The sequence below is a fragment of the Gopherus evgoodei genome, chromosome 9 (genome assembly GCF_007399415.2).
Source record: "Gopherus evgoodei ecotype Sinaloan lineage chromosome 9, rGopEvg1_v1.p, whole genome shotgun sequence".
NCBI classification, from domain to species: Eukaryota; Metazoa; Chordata; order Testudines; family Testudinidae; genus Gopherus; species Gopherus evgoodei.
This window is the reverse complement of record NC_044330.1, coordinates 8,303,660-8,318,925: the sequence shown is the minus strand read 5'-3', so window position 1 is coordinate 8,318,925 and position 15,266 is coordinate 8,303,660. Positions and strand designations below refer to the sequence as shown.

At 57.0% G+C, this 15,266-nt stretch overlaps 1 protein-coding gene across 2 annotated transcripts; it reads left to right on the top strand.

Annotated features, from left to right (window-relative positions):
* Positions 1-229: 229 nt before the first annotated feature.
* LOC115657318 (mitochondrial ubiquitin ligase activator of nfkb 1-A-like) lies at positions 230-10,442 on the top strand. Of its 2 annotated transcripts, XM_030575016.1 has the most exons (5): positions 230-314; positions 427-566; positions 1,582-1,669; positions 2,105-2,225; positions 2,606-10,442. In XM_030575016.1, the coding sequence occupies exons 2-5, from the start codon at positions 450-452 to the stop codon at positions 3,324-3,326; spliced, it is 1,047 nt and encodes a 348-aa protein (XP_030430876.1). In that variant the 5' UTR covers positions 230-314; positions 427-449; the 3' UTR covers positions 3,327-10,442. The 2 variants fall into 2 exon arrangements, with proteins under 2 accessions (XP_030430876.1, XP_030430874.1); XM_030575014.1 differs by lacking the exon at positions 230-314 and having other exon boundaries at positions 356-566.
* The last annotated feature ends 4,824 nt before the right edge of the window (positions 10,443-15,266 follow it).

Genomic DNA, 15,266 nt, shown 5'->3' with positions numbered 1-15,266 from the left:
CCCTGGAGCGGCGCCGCATGCCCTGAGCCCGACGTTTCTCCTCCCCTCTAACGCCCCTTTGGGGGTCTGCGCGGCGCAAGGCTCGACGGGATTAGTAGTTCCGAGCATTCCTAGGGCGCGGAGCGGTGCAAGCTGGGAGCTGTAGTTCCACGAGCTCTCGGCACCGCGGCGGCGGCCCCTAGGAGCCGAGCGCGGCCGGACTCCATCTCCCAGGGGGCAGCGCAGCGGGGCTCTGGCTCCCTGTCGATCCTGGACTCTTGGGCCCTTGGAGCCCTAATGGGCGCTGGAAGCGGGGCGGTTCCTTCCAGGCCCGGGTGAGTCTCCCCGCAAGGGGCCCGGGGGCGCCCCCGCCCGCCCTCGCTCCGGGCCCAGCCCCACGTGGGAGCCCCGGGCTAACGGGCAGCCCCCCATGTGCTCTCCTTGCAGTCGCGGCTCCCCTGCCCGGCACCATGGACGCCCTGCCCGTCACCTCCGGGGAGCTGCTGGCCCTGGCCTCCAGCCTGGCCTTCTCCGGCCTCTTCTATTACCTGTACAGGAAGAAGGCCAAGGCGCTGGCTCGGATCCAGGTACCTGGGGCCCCGGCCCGCGCCCCAAACGCTGCCCAGCCCAGGGCCCCCGTAACAGGTGTCCAGGTGCCCAGACAGGGCAAGGGGGGGGACCGTGCTCCTTGCCCCGCAGAGCTCAGCCACGGGGCCTACAGATCCCAGCCTGCAGCGCTCCACCTCCAGGGACAGCAGCCAGCGCAGTCCTGGCTCTGGCCGTGCTGTTTGCACCCCCGTGCCGAGAATCCCCCCGGTTGCTCTGCGTCGCTGTCACTTGCACACCTCGGTGGCCTTTGCCTGGCTTGGCGCACACCTGTATTCTTATAGAACTTGGTGTTGAGTTGAGCTGGCCTGGCTGGCCGGCCACTGCATGCTGGGACCTGTAGTTTCTGAAGTGCGTACGGCCTGCTGGGCATGATAGTCCCGCTGGGCCGGGTCTCCCTGTTAAAATAGAAGGATGGACCAATCATACAGTGGGATTTGGCAGGTCACATCTGCCCTGATTGCTCAATCAAGACCCCTCTGCAGTTTTGCTTGCAGGATTCCTCACTATCCACCTGCACATCTGGGAAAGGAGTCTGTGCCACACTATGCTTCACTGGCTATGCCTGGCACAGGCCCACTGCACAGGGATGGGTCTGATGTGCCCACTCCTGTGGGAATCATATGGGCAGAGATGCTGCCAGTGGCTATCCGCAGCAGAGCCACTCAAGCGCTAGAGCTGGATGGTGGCTGTCAGCTTCATTGAAAGATGGGACTCCAGTAAGGGGCCCTATTCCCCTGCAACATGCCCTAATCATCCTGTCCCCAGGGACTGATTAGTGCCACCTTTCCACAGCCTGCAGAGTAACGTAGATTAAGTCACAGTGCAAAACCTGGGGCCAAAGACATTCCAGGCAAGAGGGAGGTACACAGTCTGGAGGTGGGGCACAATCAGGCATAGGCAGAGTGGGTATTTCCCCACAACGAAGCTGAGTAGCAGCTCATTGAGATTGAAATGGCTGAGGCTCACTCTCATTTCTGACTTCTCCTTCTGCAGGAGGCCCCGAAGCTTCAGGTAGACGATGGTCTGCCTGACCTGCTGTCTGCCACCAGTGGTCAGTGCCTGCATTATGTTGCCTTGGAAGGTAAGATCCCTGCACACTTATCTAGCTTGGTGCACTGGGGCCCATCTCTCAGCAACTCTCACAGCAGCAGCATGCCGTCTCCTGGTGTGTTTGGCATCTCCATTCTAGTAACTGGGGAATTACAGTCACTGAAAGGGCCAGTCTGCAGAGCAACATGTGGATGGCCATTCAGAAACGCCTCCTAGGATGTCCTCCCTGGATCCCAGAGGGGAGATGGCCTCTTGCTGAATCAGCTGAATTTTTGGAGGGGGAGGGTGCTTCTAGTTAAGCAGCTATAGCTCTCCCAACACACTAGTCAAACCTAGTCTCCTCCAGGGCTGTGCTGAATTATACCCCAGGGACCCCAGGGGAATTCTAGACAGCTCTGGGAGCTGGAGCTGCTCCATGAACCAGGGTTTGCCTCACAAGATCACACCCCCTCCACATTATCCATAGGGATTGTCCTGCCAGCAAAAGCAGCTCTATCCAGCCAGCACCACGAGGAGCTGCAGGGAGTGATCCAGAAACTAGTTCTGAAGGAGCATCGACTGATCTGGAACAGCCTAGCCCGGAGTTGGTGAGTGGTCATTGGGGCAGACCCAGGAGGGAGGGATGGGAACAGTTGGGAAGAGAGGGATGCCAGCGGCAGGCAGTTTGGGGGAGCATGCAGGGCCAGCAGATCTGCGGTGCATGGCAGAGCTGCACCTACGGCAGATTCCCTTCTTGCAGTGGAGGCAGTATCCTCTGCAGGCCTGGGTTGATTTGGATTCGTTCTGCCTGGGCTGGGGACTCGGCTACATCAGAGGCCCACAGACTGTGCCCCAGGGCCACTCACTAGTTGGGTAAGATAGGAGAGCAAGGTTAGCCTGTGGAGTGAGGGCAGACCAGGGATCTAGGGCCTTTGGAGGCCTGCTTGTGAGCCACCGGCTCAGCTGCTGTGCTCTTGATTGGTTGCAGGAATGAAAGTGAGCGGGTGGTTTCGGAGCAGGTGTACACGGTGCCCTTTGTCCTGGCATCTCCCAGTGCTGAAGCAGTGACACGGGTGAGTGTAGAGAGCCCTCTACGGGCTGTCCAGCTGCCCCTGGAGACCGTGTATGAGCGCTTCCAGCACCCAACCCACGGCTTCAAAGACATGATCAGTCACTACCTGAGCGGGGAGAAGCCCAAGGGCCTCTTGGAGACAGAGGAGATGCTGCGAGTGGGGGCAAGCCTGACTGGCATCGGGGAGCTGGCCATGCACCCAGATGGGACTCTCCACCTGCAGCCCCCAGCTGATGGGTCCAGCTACTTTCTGCACCTGGGGGACTGGCAGACGCTGCTGGCGGAGATGGAGTCAGTGAGCAGCTTCTGGAAGGGGGCAGCAGTGCTGTGTGGCTTGACAGGCGTGGCGGTGATCCTGTACGCCCTCTGCCAGGCCTATCAGCAGCGCCGGCACAAGCAGGAGGAGCAGCAGCGGGAGTTTGAGGCCCTGTGGGGCAACGGGGACATTGCAACTGAGTCTGGGGAGGATGTGTTGGAGGACGCCTGCATCATCTGCCTGACACGGCCCCGCGAGTGCGTCCTGCTGTGCTGTGGCCATGTCTGTTGCTGCTTCCGCTGCTACGAGGCTCTGCCTAGCCACACCTGCCCCATCTGCAGGAGTCCTATAGACAGGGTAGTGCCCCTCTACCAGGCCTGAGGGGGAGAAGGGGCTTCAAATGGTACCAGGGCAAGAGCAGTGGAGTCCCTGGCACTAGGCAGCACCACTGTGCCCATAAAACCCCAGCAGCTTGGGGGGCAGTGTGTGAACCACAAGTGTGTGGTGACTTGGGATGTGAGCTCACAACCCTAGGGTGGGTGGGGGGAAATGCTGCAAGCACTACCTCCTAGGCTGGGTTTGAGGGTGTGCTCGTGATCCCCCTCTTCAGTGCTGGTCACATGGTGATTGGAGTATGTGGCCTGAATTAGCATCACTCAGCACGATGCTCTTGCTGAGTTTCCCTCTCTCACCAAACCTCATAGTGTGTCTGTTCCCAGCAGTCCTAGCTCTGCTAGGAGAGTCTGGTGGGAACTAATTTCCTCCAAATCTCTTCCTGGGTCCGGCCTTCTCAGTGCTGACCCCAGGAAGAGGTTGACTGGAGCCTAGCAGGCCTGCGGTGCAATGCTCCCTCAGTGGCTGGGGATGCAGTTCGGACACAGTGGTTTTGCTCCTGCGAAGGGGTCAGATTTTACACTAGAGTTTATTTTTCTAGCACGTCTTTGTCACTGCTGTCCAGCTAACATGCTGGGGAGAGGCTGGCAGAAGCTGGGGGTGGAGACAGGAGGTTCAGGGTAGTTTGGGGCTGTGGGCTTGAGGGCAGAGAGAGCCCAGCTGAGGGGGCAGCATGCATTGCACAACCGAACAGCCAGGGTTGGTGCCTTCTGTGCCTGATTTCCTCTGACTAGGCCCATGCAGCGTGTTACACAGGCAGCAGCAGTTTGTGGTGTTTGTGTGGGGCGGGGGGGATGTTTGTCTTTCCCTCACGATTTCCTGCGTGAGGGCATCGAATTGAAGAGGTTTCCCCTGTGAGTGAGGCCAGCAGCTGGGGCCCTGTGCCCCCCTCACCATCCAACTCTTAAACCCCCTTTACACCCACATGTGGGAGTTTGAGGCAGTGCCACAGCTGAAGCATGGGAGGGTGGCTTGCAGCAGCCCTGGCTCCCGACTGCCCCCAGCTGTTGGATCCCAGGAGGAGAACAGCCCTCTGCTCCCCTGCTTAAGCCGGAGGACTAGAGGAGCCACAGTGGAGGCCCTCCCCAAGGATTGGGGTGGGTTATGTTTGGCCTCTCAATTAAAGTGCAGGTGGAAGTCTGCCTGCAAGACTTGGGCTGCCTGGCTGGAGCACTGTCTTCCTGCCCAGCTCCCAGGACGAGCCTTAGCTGCAAGGGGGACTCACTGAATCAATGTTGGTCATTATTTATAAAGAGACGGATCAGAGGCTGGGCTTGTGTCTTTCTTTAAGCCACACACTAGTAAAAGAATGAGCTAACTTTTAAGAGGGGTAGGAGGGACATAGCTGCTGTGTGGATCACCTAGAGAGGCCCCCGGGGGAGAAATGCTCTACCACAGTGCAGGACTGCAGGGCTTTCACAGGATCGCTCTCTCAGGAGGCAAGTTACTCATTACATATCTTTGTACTCACCCCGCCCCACTTACTAGCTGGTTTTCAATACTCCAGCCCCACAGGTAGAAAACAATTCAGCAGCCCCAAGCAACATAGGAATGCAGATGAAACCCCAGCCGGGAGGGGAGATCCCCGCAGGTACTTACCGGCAGGGAAGGAGATGCAGCATGTTACAAAATGGCTACTTTAGGGGTGCGTTAATTTGGCTCACCCATATTTAAAGGGCCAGCCCCAGAAAGACATGCTGGGAAAACAGCTCCTCTAAAAGGTGACCCTGCACAGAGGAAACTTAGGACATGTCTTTACAGCATAGTTACCCTGAGTGCTTAGTGCCTGGGTTAGCCTAGCCCAGCTGTGAGCATCCCCACAACAAAGCTCTTCCCCATAGTACTGCAGCCTCAGTGTTTCCCCACTCACCTGTGTGTGGCTGGGGGCAGAGCCCCTGGGGCTTTGCGCTGAGATGCTCCAGGATTCTGGTCCAGCGAACAGCAGGAGACCTTGGCTGTTCTTGGGGGATGTTTGTTGGCAGGCACTGGAGGACATCAATACGAGTCATTTTGCCTGCAGCCTCACTGCAAAGTGGGCAGGTTCCAGCCCAGGTTAAACCAGGGCCCTGGGCTCTAACCCCCCCTGCTCCCCAGCTGGGTAAACACCTGGGCACAAAGCCCCACCAACCCTGGGTCAGGTGGGTTTTTTTGTGGGAGTGGTGTTGGGCTAAAACTCAAGTCAGAGCCTGGGATCTCTGGTGCTGACTTACCCTTAGCAGAGAGCAGGTAGTCACTGAGGATGGTGCTGCTGGGAAAGCTTGTTGCTGTTCCATCACACTCCTTCTCCAGCCCTTCCTTTGCATAGTGATGATATTTCCTTGGGCCCCCTCCCTCTATAGAAGCTCCCCTTCCCCAGGTGGTCTGTCCCCCAGGGGCTGGGGGGTCCCAAGAGCTCCCCACTCAGTGGCTGCGCAGATGGAGCGATGAGTCAGGTGCAAGAGGCCAGGAAGTTCACCAGCGGGTTCTGGCTCTTATGTCCTGGGCCTGTGTCGGTACTGCTGGGCCCTGCTTGTTACTAGCCGCCTACTCAGTCACCTCACAGCGGTGAGTCTCAAAACCCCACAGCGCCTGCAACTGCAAACATCCTCTGGGCACCTGAGGCTGGAACGTAGCTGCCTCCCTGGGCAGTACGGAGGGAGAGGGTGACTCCTGCGGCCACAAACCCCATGTTCCCGGCTCGGTGGGGGCAGCATAGAATGGACTCCCACCCTCTCCTGTAGGAGGCTTAGCACAGGAGCAATTGGAAATTGGACCTGTCCCAAGCACTGGGGTGTGCTGGGACTGAATGATGGGTAGGGGGCTGGTGCAGTGAACATAGATCTCAACTGCTACTCCCAGCAGGGACACTTATGTGCCTTCTCCCGCCCCGTGCATGGGATCAGGCTGAGGGCCTGCAGGAATGAATGAACATTTTTGCTCTGCAATGCACTAATGGCAGCCTCGATTGCGGAAGCACTCCTGACTGCCTCCGGCAGGGGGCGGGAGGGGACAGCGTTTGCAGAGGGATGGCAGGAGGCGAGGTGCAGTGGGCCTAGGGTTGGATTCATAGGGACGTGGTCTTCAGCCACTGCAGAGGCAGAGGAAAAAAAAAAAGACAGAATCTGAGGATGGGCCCCTTGAGTGTAGGGCAAGCCCCACGAGACAGAACTGCTCACCTACAGCAGGGCTGCGGCCGTGAGCCCCTCTCTAAAGGTGCCGGCCACTCGATTGATCCTTCATTGTGAGCAGCCAGGTCCTGTCCCATTGTGGGCCCCTAGAGCAGGGGAACCCCACTGATCCCCCCGCCCACGGCCCTGGGGCCTGCCTGCAGAGAGTTCCTATAGCAAGGGAGAGCAGGGCTGTGGGTGCATGGGGTGGGGCGTCCCATTGCTGAGGCAGGCGGAGAAGTAGCAGCTCCCTCCCCTGTCCTGACTGGGGGGCATGACCCCTCTGCCATGGAGCATGGCCAGCCTGCTGGCCGCTTGCCCCATCTCCCTGCTAGCAAGCAGCAATGGGACAAAAGCCACGTGGGCCAGCAGCGGGGCCCAGCCCTGCGGCCATTGAAGGAGGTGATGGAACTGGAGCAAGGTTTGGAAAAGCCAAGCTGGCTCTTCCTGTCACTATGGCAACCTCACACCAGCCTTCTCCACTGCTGTTCCTGCTCTCACACTCTGGTTGCCTTGGAAACCCATCCCAGCGTGTTTGGCATCTCTGGAGCTCATCGTTTATTTTCATAACACAGAGGCACCGGAGGGGGTGGGGGATGGGCCAGCCAGGGCCCCCAGCTCAATGACAGCAGGGTCAGCCACAGCACCCAGCTGCAGAGCATGTGAGGAGGCACCAAGGTGCCGTTACGGAGCCACAGCCTGGTGTTGGCCCTGAGAGGGCAGTGGCTGCTCCTGGGGCCAGTTCCTCACAACTGGTGATTTGTTTCTCAAAGCCCCAGCTCCCAGAGTCACATGAGCAGGGGAGGATCTCAGCTTTTAAGTTACTAGGCTCCCCTCCCCACCCCGAGGAGGGACAAGGGGGCAGAAAAAAAATCTTGAAAACATGATGCCGAACTGGGAAGGCAATGAAAAGAGCCCAACATTGCTTATTGATTTAAAGTCTGATGGGTTGTTTTTTGGGGGGCAATCTGGTCATTTGTTCAGGCCTGATTTTTTTTTTAAATGCAGGGGGCTGGTAGGCCGGGTTTAGAATGCTGTAAATCATTTGTGAAAAGCTGTTGCAACAGACCCCTGAAAATAGCCCAAGGACTCATGTGGCACCTACCTGAGTCTATAGGGTTCCCTGGATAGATCCAGCTTCTTGGACAAACCATTAGTCAGTCACTGTTTCATTCTCTCCTCTCACTGCAAAGGCCTATGGGTAATTGCATGTAGCCACCTGAATTGCAACACAAATGTTTAGTAAGATCAAAAGAACCTCCCAGGTCTTCCCCCCCAGCCCTTTGTAGAGGGAAACCCTCCCCAGCATGGCCCCTCCACCCCCAACAGTCCTGCCCAGCCCCCAGCCAGGCAAAGGCTTCCCCAGTACTGCCCCAAGACTGGAATGAACACCCCCCACCCCCCAAACTGTGCACCATCACAAGAGTCACCATCTCCTGCTCTAAGTGCATGGTGCATTTCTTTGACCTGCCTTCTCTAACAAACCTATAAGGGAAGGGGAGAGTGTGTGTGAGATATAACAACACTCTACTGCCCTAACTTCTCTTCCTGGGGAGAGGATGAGGGAACAAACACACTGATGTTAGTCAATGCATGACCAGCAGGTATAGATACTACGGTGATAAGCACGGCATAAGAACTTGTATAGAACAGAATAGACTCAGCCCTGCTCATGCCCTTGCAGGGTGAAGGCCTCTTTACTGGAAGATTTAGGCTGTTACTGGCTGCACCTGGGCAGCATCAGTGACCAAGAAGCCCTCTCAACCTCATCCCATCATGGGTGCCCCTACCAGGATGACCTCGCTTCCTTTCAGGCCAGTTGCTACAAGGCCCTCTACCAACAAGGTAGTGGCTTTGACTTCAGAGGGTGCAGAACACAGATTATGCAGCTGAGAACATGGAACCAGTGCCCTGAGAGGTGAAGTCCCCAGAAAGCCCCAGCGGCCAGTTGAGTTCAGTCAGTGATTGAGCTTCAGAGGCAGCAGAGGGTGAAAACGGCCCTCGCTCCTGGATCCTTGACGCCACACAAGGCCAAGCCATGAGCTATCACTCCACCATAGGGCACCTTCTAGTCCCAGCAGTGTATACAGGACAGACCTCAGCCAGGTCTGTTTTATCCTCCAGTTTAATAACTGGGGCACTGTGGAGTGGGGAGGAGAGGAGACCCAGTTCCCTTGGGAGTTAAATCTCTTCTCAGCATTAGCCTCCCAGCGTGATGTATTTCAGGAAGGAGACAAACACCAGATGGAGGAAGAGTTGTTTGCCAGGAATGTGCTCCCAGTGTGCAGAGAACAGTTGGTGTGAGCGAGTGAGGGAGGGAGGGAGGCAGCAGAGCCTCTATGGCGGCCCACCTTGTTTGTGTCCTTTCAGTGCCGGAGTTCAGTTCAGCAAGCAGATAGGGAGGGGATGGGCAGCGAATTCCCCTTGTGAGTGCTCCAGCACCTCTCCCAAAGGACACATGGCCTCCAGCCCCAGCTCCCTCTACACCATCTGCTCCGGTCACCTCATTGGATTGCTGGTCCATGGAACCAGGCAGCCCACTTCTGAGCAGAGACTGAATCAGACTGTTCATAGGAGCTAGGGCTGGAGAGTCCACCGTTGGTCCTTCCAATTCAGGATCCCACCTCCTGCCTCTCAGATCAGAGCACTGGTCGGTCCCTTCTGATTTCCTGCCTCTGCCAATGGCCACTTGCCTTAGCAGGAGGTGGAAGCACCTGGTTGGTGGTGGGGCTGGGCAGGATCTACCAGCCTGCAGATGGGCAGGAGAAGGCAGCACCCAGGCAGGAGACTGCTCAGAGTTGCTGGAGGCACCACAGGAGGTTCTGTAGCAGTGAACTCACTGAGCATGGCCTGTGAGGAGCCTAAGGCATGGGAGGGGGGCAGGATTCAGTCCAGGGCATCATCCAACACAGAGTTCTGCTCCAATTCCAGCTGCCGGTCCCTCCGCTCGCGCTCTCAGCCCATTCCCAGCTGGACTTGGGGCTGCCTTCTCCCTGACAGGCTGCAGCCGCCTGGGACTGATTCCCGGCGGAAAGAGGAGGGAGTAGCATCTAAAAGGAATGACAAGCCAGGGAAGCCACTGTGACTGTGGCCAAGGGCAGCATCCCAGTGGGATCCCCCACCTTCCTGCTGTCTCACCAGCGTCCTCCTGTTTCCCACCTCAGGGAATTTATCACTCTCGCCCCTTGGCACTCTGCCCCAGTCACCTCCTCTCATGCCTTATCCCACGGACCGGGGAGGACAAAAGCCCCTTGCCTGAGGCTGACACCCCCGTGCTCCACACACACAGCTGTACATGCAGGCCTGCTTGCTCACCCCCTCCCCCCGGATATACGCAGCCGGGCCTGCTTGTCCATACCCACCAAGAAGGGCCCTGTGACTCAAGGACTTACAAAAGGAAGGGAAAGGGGGCCCTTTTTGGCTTCTTTGCAATGCCTGAAAGCGGAGCTGCTTGTCTGTAAGGGGGTCTTGCCCTTTTGGTGCCTTAGAAAGCGTTGGCAAGACTGGACTGTTTTCCCAGAAATCCCTGGAGTTTCCCAAACGATTCCCTGCACTGGGTCATTGCAGCTACCAAGGAAGAGATGCCTGAGGAAAGGAGAGAGGGAGGGGCTTGAATTGAAAGGGCTTTGGAATGCTTTGTGTTTTTGCTGATGCAGATTTAACTCTGAGGCCCTACAACTAGTCCAGAATGCTCAGTTTGTTGAAGGTTCAGCAGCACCTCCCGATGCAAGCAGAGATGAGGTGGGGGGATGCAACCATCCTGCTGTTGCCAAGGTCAGAGATGAGCAAAACTGCCCTCCCCCTGCTTAGGGCCGCCTTACCCTCTCTCCAGCAGAAAGCTGCAAAATGAGGCACAAGGCCCTGTGATGATTCCTGCAATATCTTTGAAAAACCCAACTGAATTACGTTGAAGTGTCTTTGGAGTCTGTTGTATTAAAAATGCAATGTTTGTGTGTGATTGTTGGATTGTTTGCAACTTGGGGGGGGGCGCCAGGGGAAGCCGGGTCGAGGTAAACCTTGGGAAGTGTTCTGAGCTTCAAAGGACTTCATTGAACAATGCCACAAGTAGAGATAAGTGGGAATCTCTAAGGGGAGGTGAATGCAAATGTACCTCCCTCCAGCCCTGAGGAAAGGATCTTTGTCTGCTGATCACCTGTAACATGTGGACCAGATCAAAGGCCCCAGCTGTACAAAGAATGAACTATTTGTGAGCAGTCGTGTTCTGAGCAAAAGCAGTTGCAAACTTGTAATCACAGAAAAAATCCACATGAGATCAGAAGGTCCGATCACCGGCCAGAGCCCTTCTTGGGGTTGCAGATGATCTCCAGTAAGCTTATTAGCACACGGGTAGGTTCTTTTACTGCTTTTAATATGTTTTCTCTGTAACATTTTCACCTTAAGAAAAAAGTGCTAGATTAAAAGAGCTGCCTGGTAACGTGTAACTGGGCAATTACGCTGTTTCTTGCCCCTGAAGAGAAAGCAGAGCACAGAGGCTGGCCATGCAGGCAGTCTGGTCTGCTGGGAATAACACAGTGTAGGTAGGGATCTGTGTAGCCTGGGGAAAGCCCTAGTCAGGGGCAGAGACCCATGTCTCTCTCCCTTGAGAGAGGGGCCAGCTAAGGAGCTGGGAGGCTAGAGTGGATGCCCTTGCTGGACCACGGGGGGCACAAGTCATTTTATAAAGGTTGAAAAAGCTCCAGATCCACATTTCTGAGTCATCCAAGGGAAGGAATCCTCCAAAATAAAACCAGGAGAGAGCCCTGCATTGGAGGGCACCATCACAGCACGCCCTCCCACCCTCGTTAATTAACAGACTTTCATGACCCTGCTGAGTTTAAGTTCACCCTGTCCACTAGGAGAAACTACACTGCATTCACAAAAGGCTGGATGGCACAGATGTTTCCCCAGCTTCTGGCAGGACTCAGGCCTGAAGGTTCTGCCCCCAGCCAGACACTGAGGGCTTGTCTACATCAGAAAGTTGCAGCGCTGGTGAGGGAGTTACAGCGCTGCAACTTTGAAGGTGTACACATCTGCAGGGCACCACCAGCGCTGCAACTCCCTGTTTGCAGCGCTGGCCGTACTCCCGTTTTGTCTCGGGTGTAGAGGATCCAGCGCTGGTGATCCAGCGCTGGTAATCCAATGTAGACAGTTACCAGCGCTTTTCTTGACCTCCGTGGAAGGAGGAAGCCTCTGGTAATCAAGCTGGTTTCCTTTCCCGGTTTGCTCTCTCGGTCCCGGAGCCAGCCAGCAAACCGCAGGGAAGGAGACCTGCTTGCTCGGGGTTCCGGGACCGAGAGAGCAAACCGGGAACGCCGCGGTTTGCTCTCTCGGTCCCGGAGCCACCCAGCAAACCGCAGGGAAGGAGACCTGCTTGCTCGGGGTTCCGGGACCGAGAGAGCAAACCGGGAACGCCGCGGTTTGCTCTCTCGGTCCCGGAGCCACCCAGCAAACCGCAGGGAAGGAGACCTGCTTGCTCGGGGTTCCGGGACCGAGAGAGCAAACCGCGGCGAAGCTGGTTTCCTTTCCCGGTTTGCTCTCTCGGTCCCGGAACCCCGAGCAAGCAGGTCTCCTTCCCTGCGGTTTGCTGGGTGGCTCCGGGACCGAGAGAGCAAACCGCGGCGTTCCCGGTTTGCTCTCTCGGTCCCGGAACCCCGAGCAAGCAGGTCTCCTTCCCTGCGGTTTGCTGGGTGGCTCCGGGACCGAGAGAGCAAACCGCGGCGTTCCCGGTTTGCTCTCTCGGTCCCGGAACCCCGAGCAAGCAGGTCTCCTTCCCTGCGGTTTGCTGGCTGGCTCCGGGACCGAGAGAGCAAACCGCGGCGTTCCCGGTTTGCTCTCTCGGTCCCGGAACCCCGAGCAAGCAGGTCTCCTTCCCTGCGGTTTGCTGGCTGGCTCCGGGACCGAGAGAGCAAACCGCGGCGAAGCTGGTTTCCTTTCCCGGTTTGCTCTCTCGTCCCGGAACCCCCCTTGAAGCCGCCCAACAGCGCTGCAGTGTGGCCACATCTAACACCACTTGCAGCGCTGGTTGCTGTAAGTGTGGCCACTCTGCAGCGCTGGCCCTATACAGCTGTACTAATACAGCTGTAACAACCAGCGCTGCAAAATTTTAGATGTAGACATGGCCTGACATAGCTATAGGCACAGAAATAGGAAACCCCACTGGTCCCAGCTGCCTACTCCAGGCACAGCCAAACCCAGACAGGCAGGTGATTTCTGGTCATGGGGGTTATTCATGGTAACAGCTATGCCTATGTTTGAAGGGCTGGACAACAGAGCCCCTGGGCGAGTGGGGAGGGGGACTGGGTGGGAGGGGGGTATTGAGAGGTACAGGTGGATGTTTATAGAAGTTGGAAGGGTGTGAAAATATGGGGCAGGTGATGGAGAGGGAGAAGGGATGGATTGGGGAGGGAGGAAGGGATGCTAGCAGCGGGGCTGTGCGTTGGGAGGGGATGTGGATGTGTGAGATTTGGCAGAGACATGGCCTGGCAATGGCAGGGCCAGGGGCACAAAGGATGGGAAATCAACCGCACAAGGATTTATAACCCTCTAGCATAAGACTCTGTCCCAGCTAGCCCCTACCTCTGCTATGAGAACCCCAAACTGGCTCCTGTTCTGTGAGATGGACAAGGAGTTCTGGGACAAGCTGGGATTGGTCCAGATCAATTTAAAGCATAGAAGCTGGGGAGGGGGGATCTGTTACCCCCCAACCCTCCCCTCCCACATCCAGTTGACACTTCCTCTCATGCAAATCAAATCATCTTTCTTGGCCTGACAAGCTCAACACGTGCTGCCTGTTTGTAAATCAGGACAGGCTGAGTCAGAGACATCTGCTCAGGGTGGGGTTTCACTGGGTATGTGGGGGTCAAACCCTGCTGTGACTCCACCCTGCAGGGGCAGGTGATGGCACAGCCCGGGGCCAGACAGGGAGTGCTGGGTCTGGCAGTATCTTGGGTGATGCACGGCTTTCCTTCCTCACTCTTCTCATTTCCAAACAGCACATGGTGTGAGCTGCCCTGGGTACCTTGGCCAGAAAGAATGGCCTTTTCCCTGTCATGCAGGATGCAGGTTGGCTCTTCTGCAGAGCTGCAGGGGTAGGATTTTTGCTGAGGTTTTGTTCCCCGTGGGGGGCAAGAGGGGAGCTTGGTATGAAGCCCAGATACTGTTCCCTCTAGTGGGAGGGATCCTGCCCGAGGAGCAGTTCTACCAGGATCTGATGGGGGAAGGCAGCTCAGTACTCTGCCTTCAAGGGGGTTTATAGGCATGCAGAAGCTCCCTAACAGGTTTATGGTGAGGGCTAGTGTTGCTTCTACGCTGGGTCCTGCTGAGCTTGGCCTGATAGAGCCAGGCTGTTGGCTTGGCCTTGGGGCACCCTTCGGACCTACATGCGCTAGTCCATCTTGAGAAGATGCAGGGAAGCTGGGTAGAAGATGTGGATTCAGGATGTGGCTGATGAATCTGGTCCCTGCCTCACTCCCCTTCCCTGATGGAAAGGGCCTCTCCATGCAGCACCCATCTTCCTCCTGCAGGGAAGGCTGTCAATGAGCCATCTTTTGCTCTGATCCCAATCGAGGTGGGAGGCCCCATCTGGAAAACAAGGCGCCGGGGGGGGGCAGGCGAGGGCGAGCTCAGAGCATTGCTCTCAGAAGAGGTTGCAGAGGTTGGCTATTGGCCATGCAAGGTGACAACCTTCTGCTGCTGCACAGCCTCTTGGCAATGCTGGGCAACGTGCGGACACCTCTGTAGCTGTCCCCATGTGTACCAGAGGACCCTGTCCCTCTGGAGACATCTTGGGGATGTGCCCAGCCGGGAGGAGCAAGCTTCCCAGGCAGGGGCAGAGGGTCGTCTCACCAGCTCACATGGCCCAAGGATTGGCTGGAGTGGAGCTTCTGCTCACTTGTGGGCAGGCTGCATTTGCAGAGGGCTATTGCCAGCCTTCTTTCTCCCACACACAGGAGGATACACATCCTCCACTCGACAGGGAAACCGTTACACTGACCCTGGGGTTCGGCAGCCCTCAGGGGCCTGGCAGAGGGGTGGCGTGTCCTCCTGGCTTAAATATTCTGTGGCCATGGTGGCTCAGGAACTGGGGAGGACATCTGTGTGCACACAGGAAGGCATTTATCTGAAACCCTGCCACCATCCACCCTCCATGTTGTGACAGCTCCATCCCATCCCCCCCTGCTCTGACTGACAGACCCTCTGCCCCCGCACAGACCCTCTTCAGTCTGGCAACTCCCCCTCTCGCTAACATTTCCATCTGTTACTATGGCGATGATAGTTATGGCGACAGACAGAAGATTGCAGCCTATTCAGATGAACAAACAGGAGCAGGTGAGAATCTTTGCACAGAAATCATCCCATGGGATCAGGGGCCTGCAAGGGCTGCTCTGCCTGGACCCTGGAGGTCACCTCCACAGCCACAGGGAGGGGAAGGGACAGCCAGGGCCCCAGGGAGGGATGCTTTGACACTCTAGGTCTTCTTTTCTTTCCTTACCAGCTCCCAGTGAGCCCCAAGGGGCCACTTGGGCTGGTTGCCTCTCCTAGAGGCAATGTTAGGAGCCTAAGGAGGCAAAGCTCTCAGCAGGCAGGAGGCTGCAGCGGTAGTTACTATCTGTATGACAGTGGCCATCCAGAGACTCCAGTGAAGATCAGAGCCCCAAGGGCACTAGCTCTGCAGGATCATGGCCCCTGTCATGCCAAGTGCCGCACACGCAGCAGGAAGAGACAGTCCCTGGTGCACAGAGTTTACAAACCAGTTAGAGACAAGGGAAGGCCCTGGCAGATC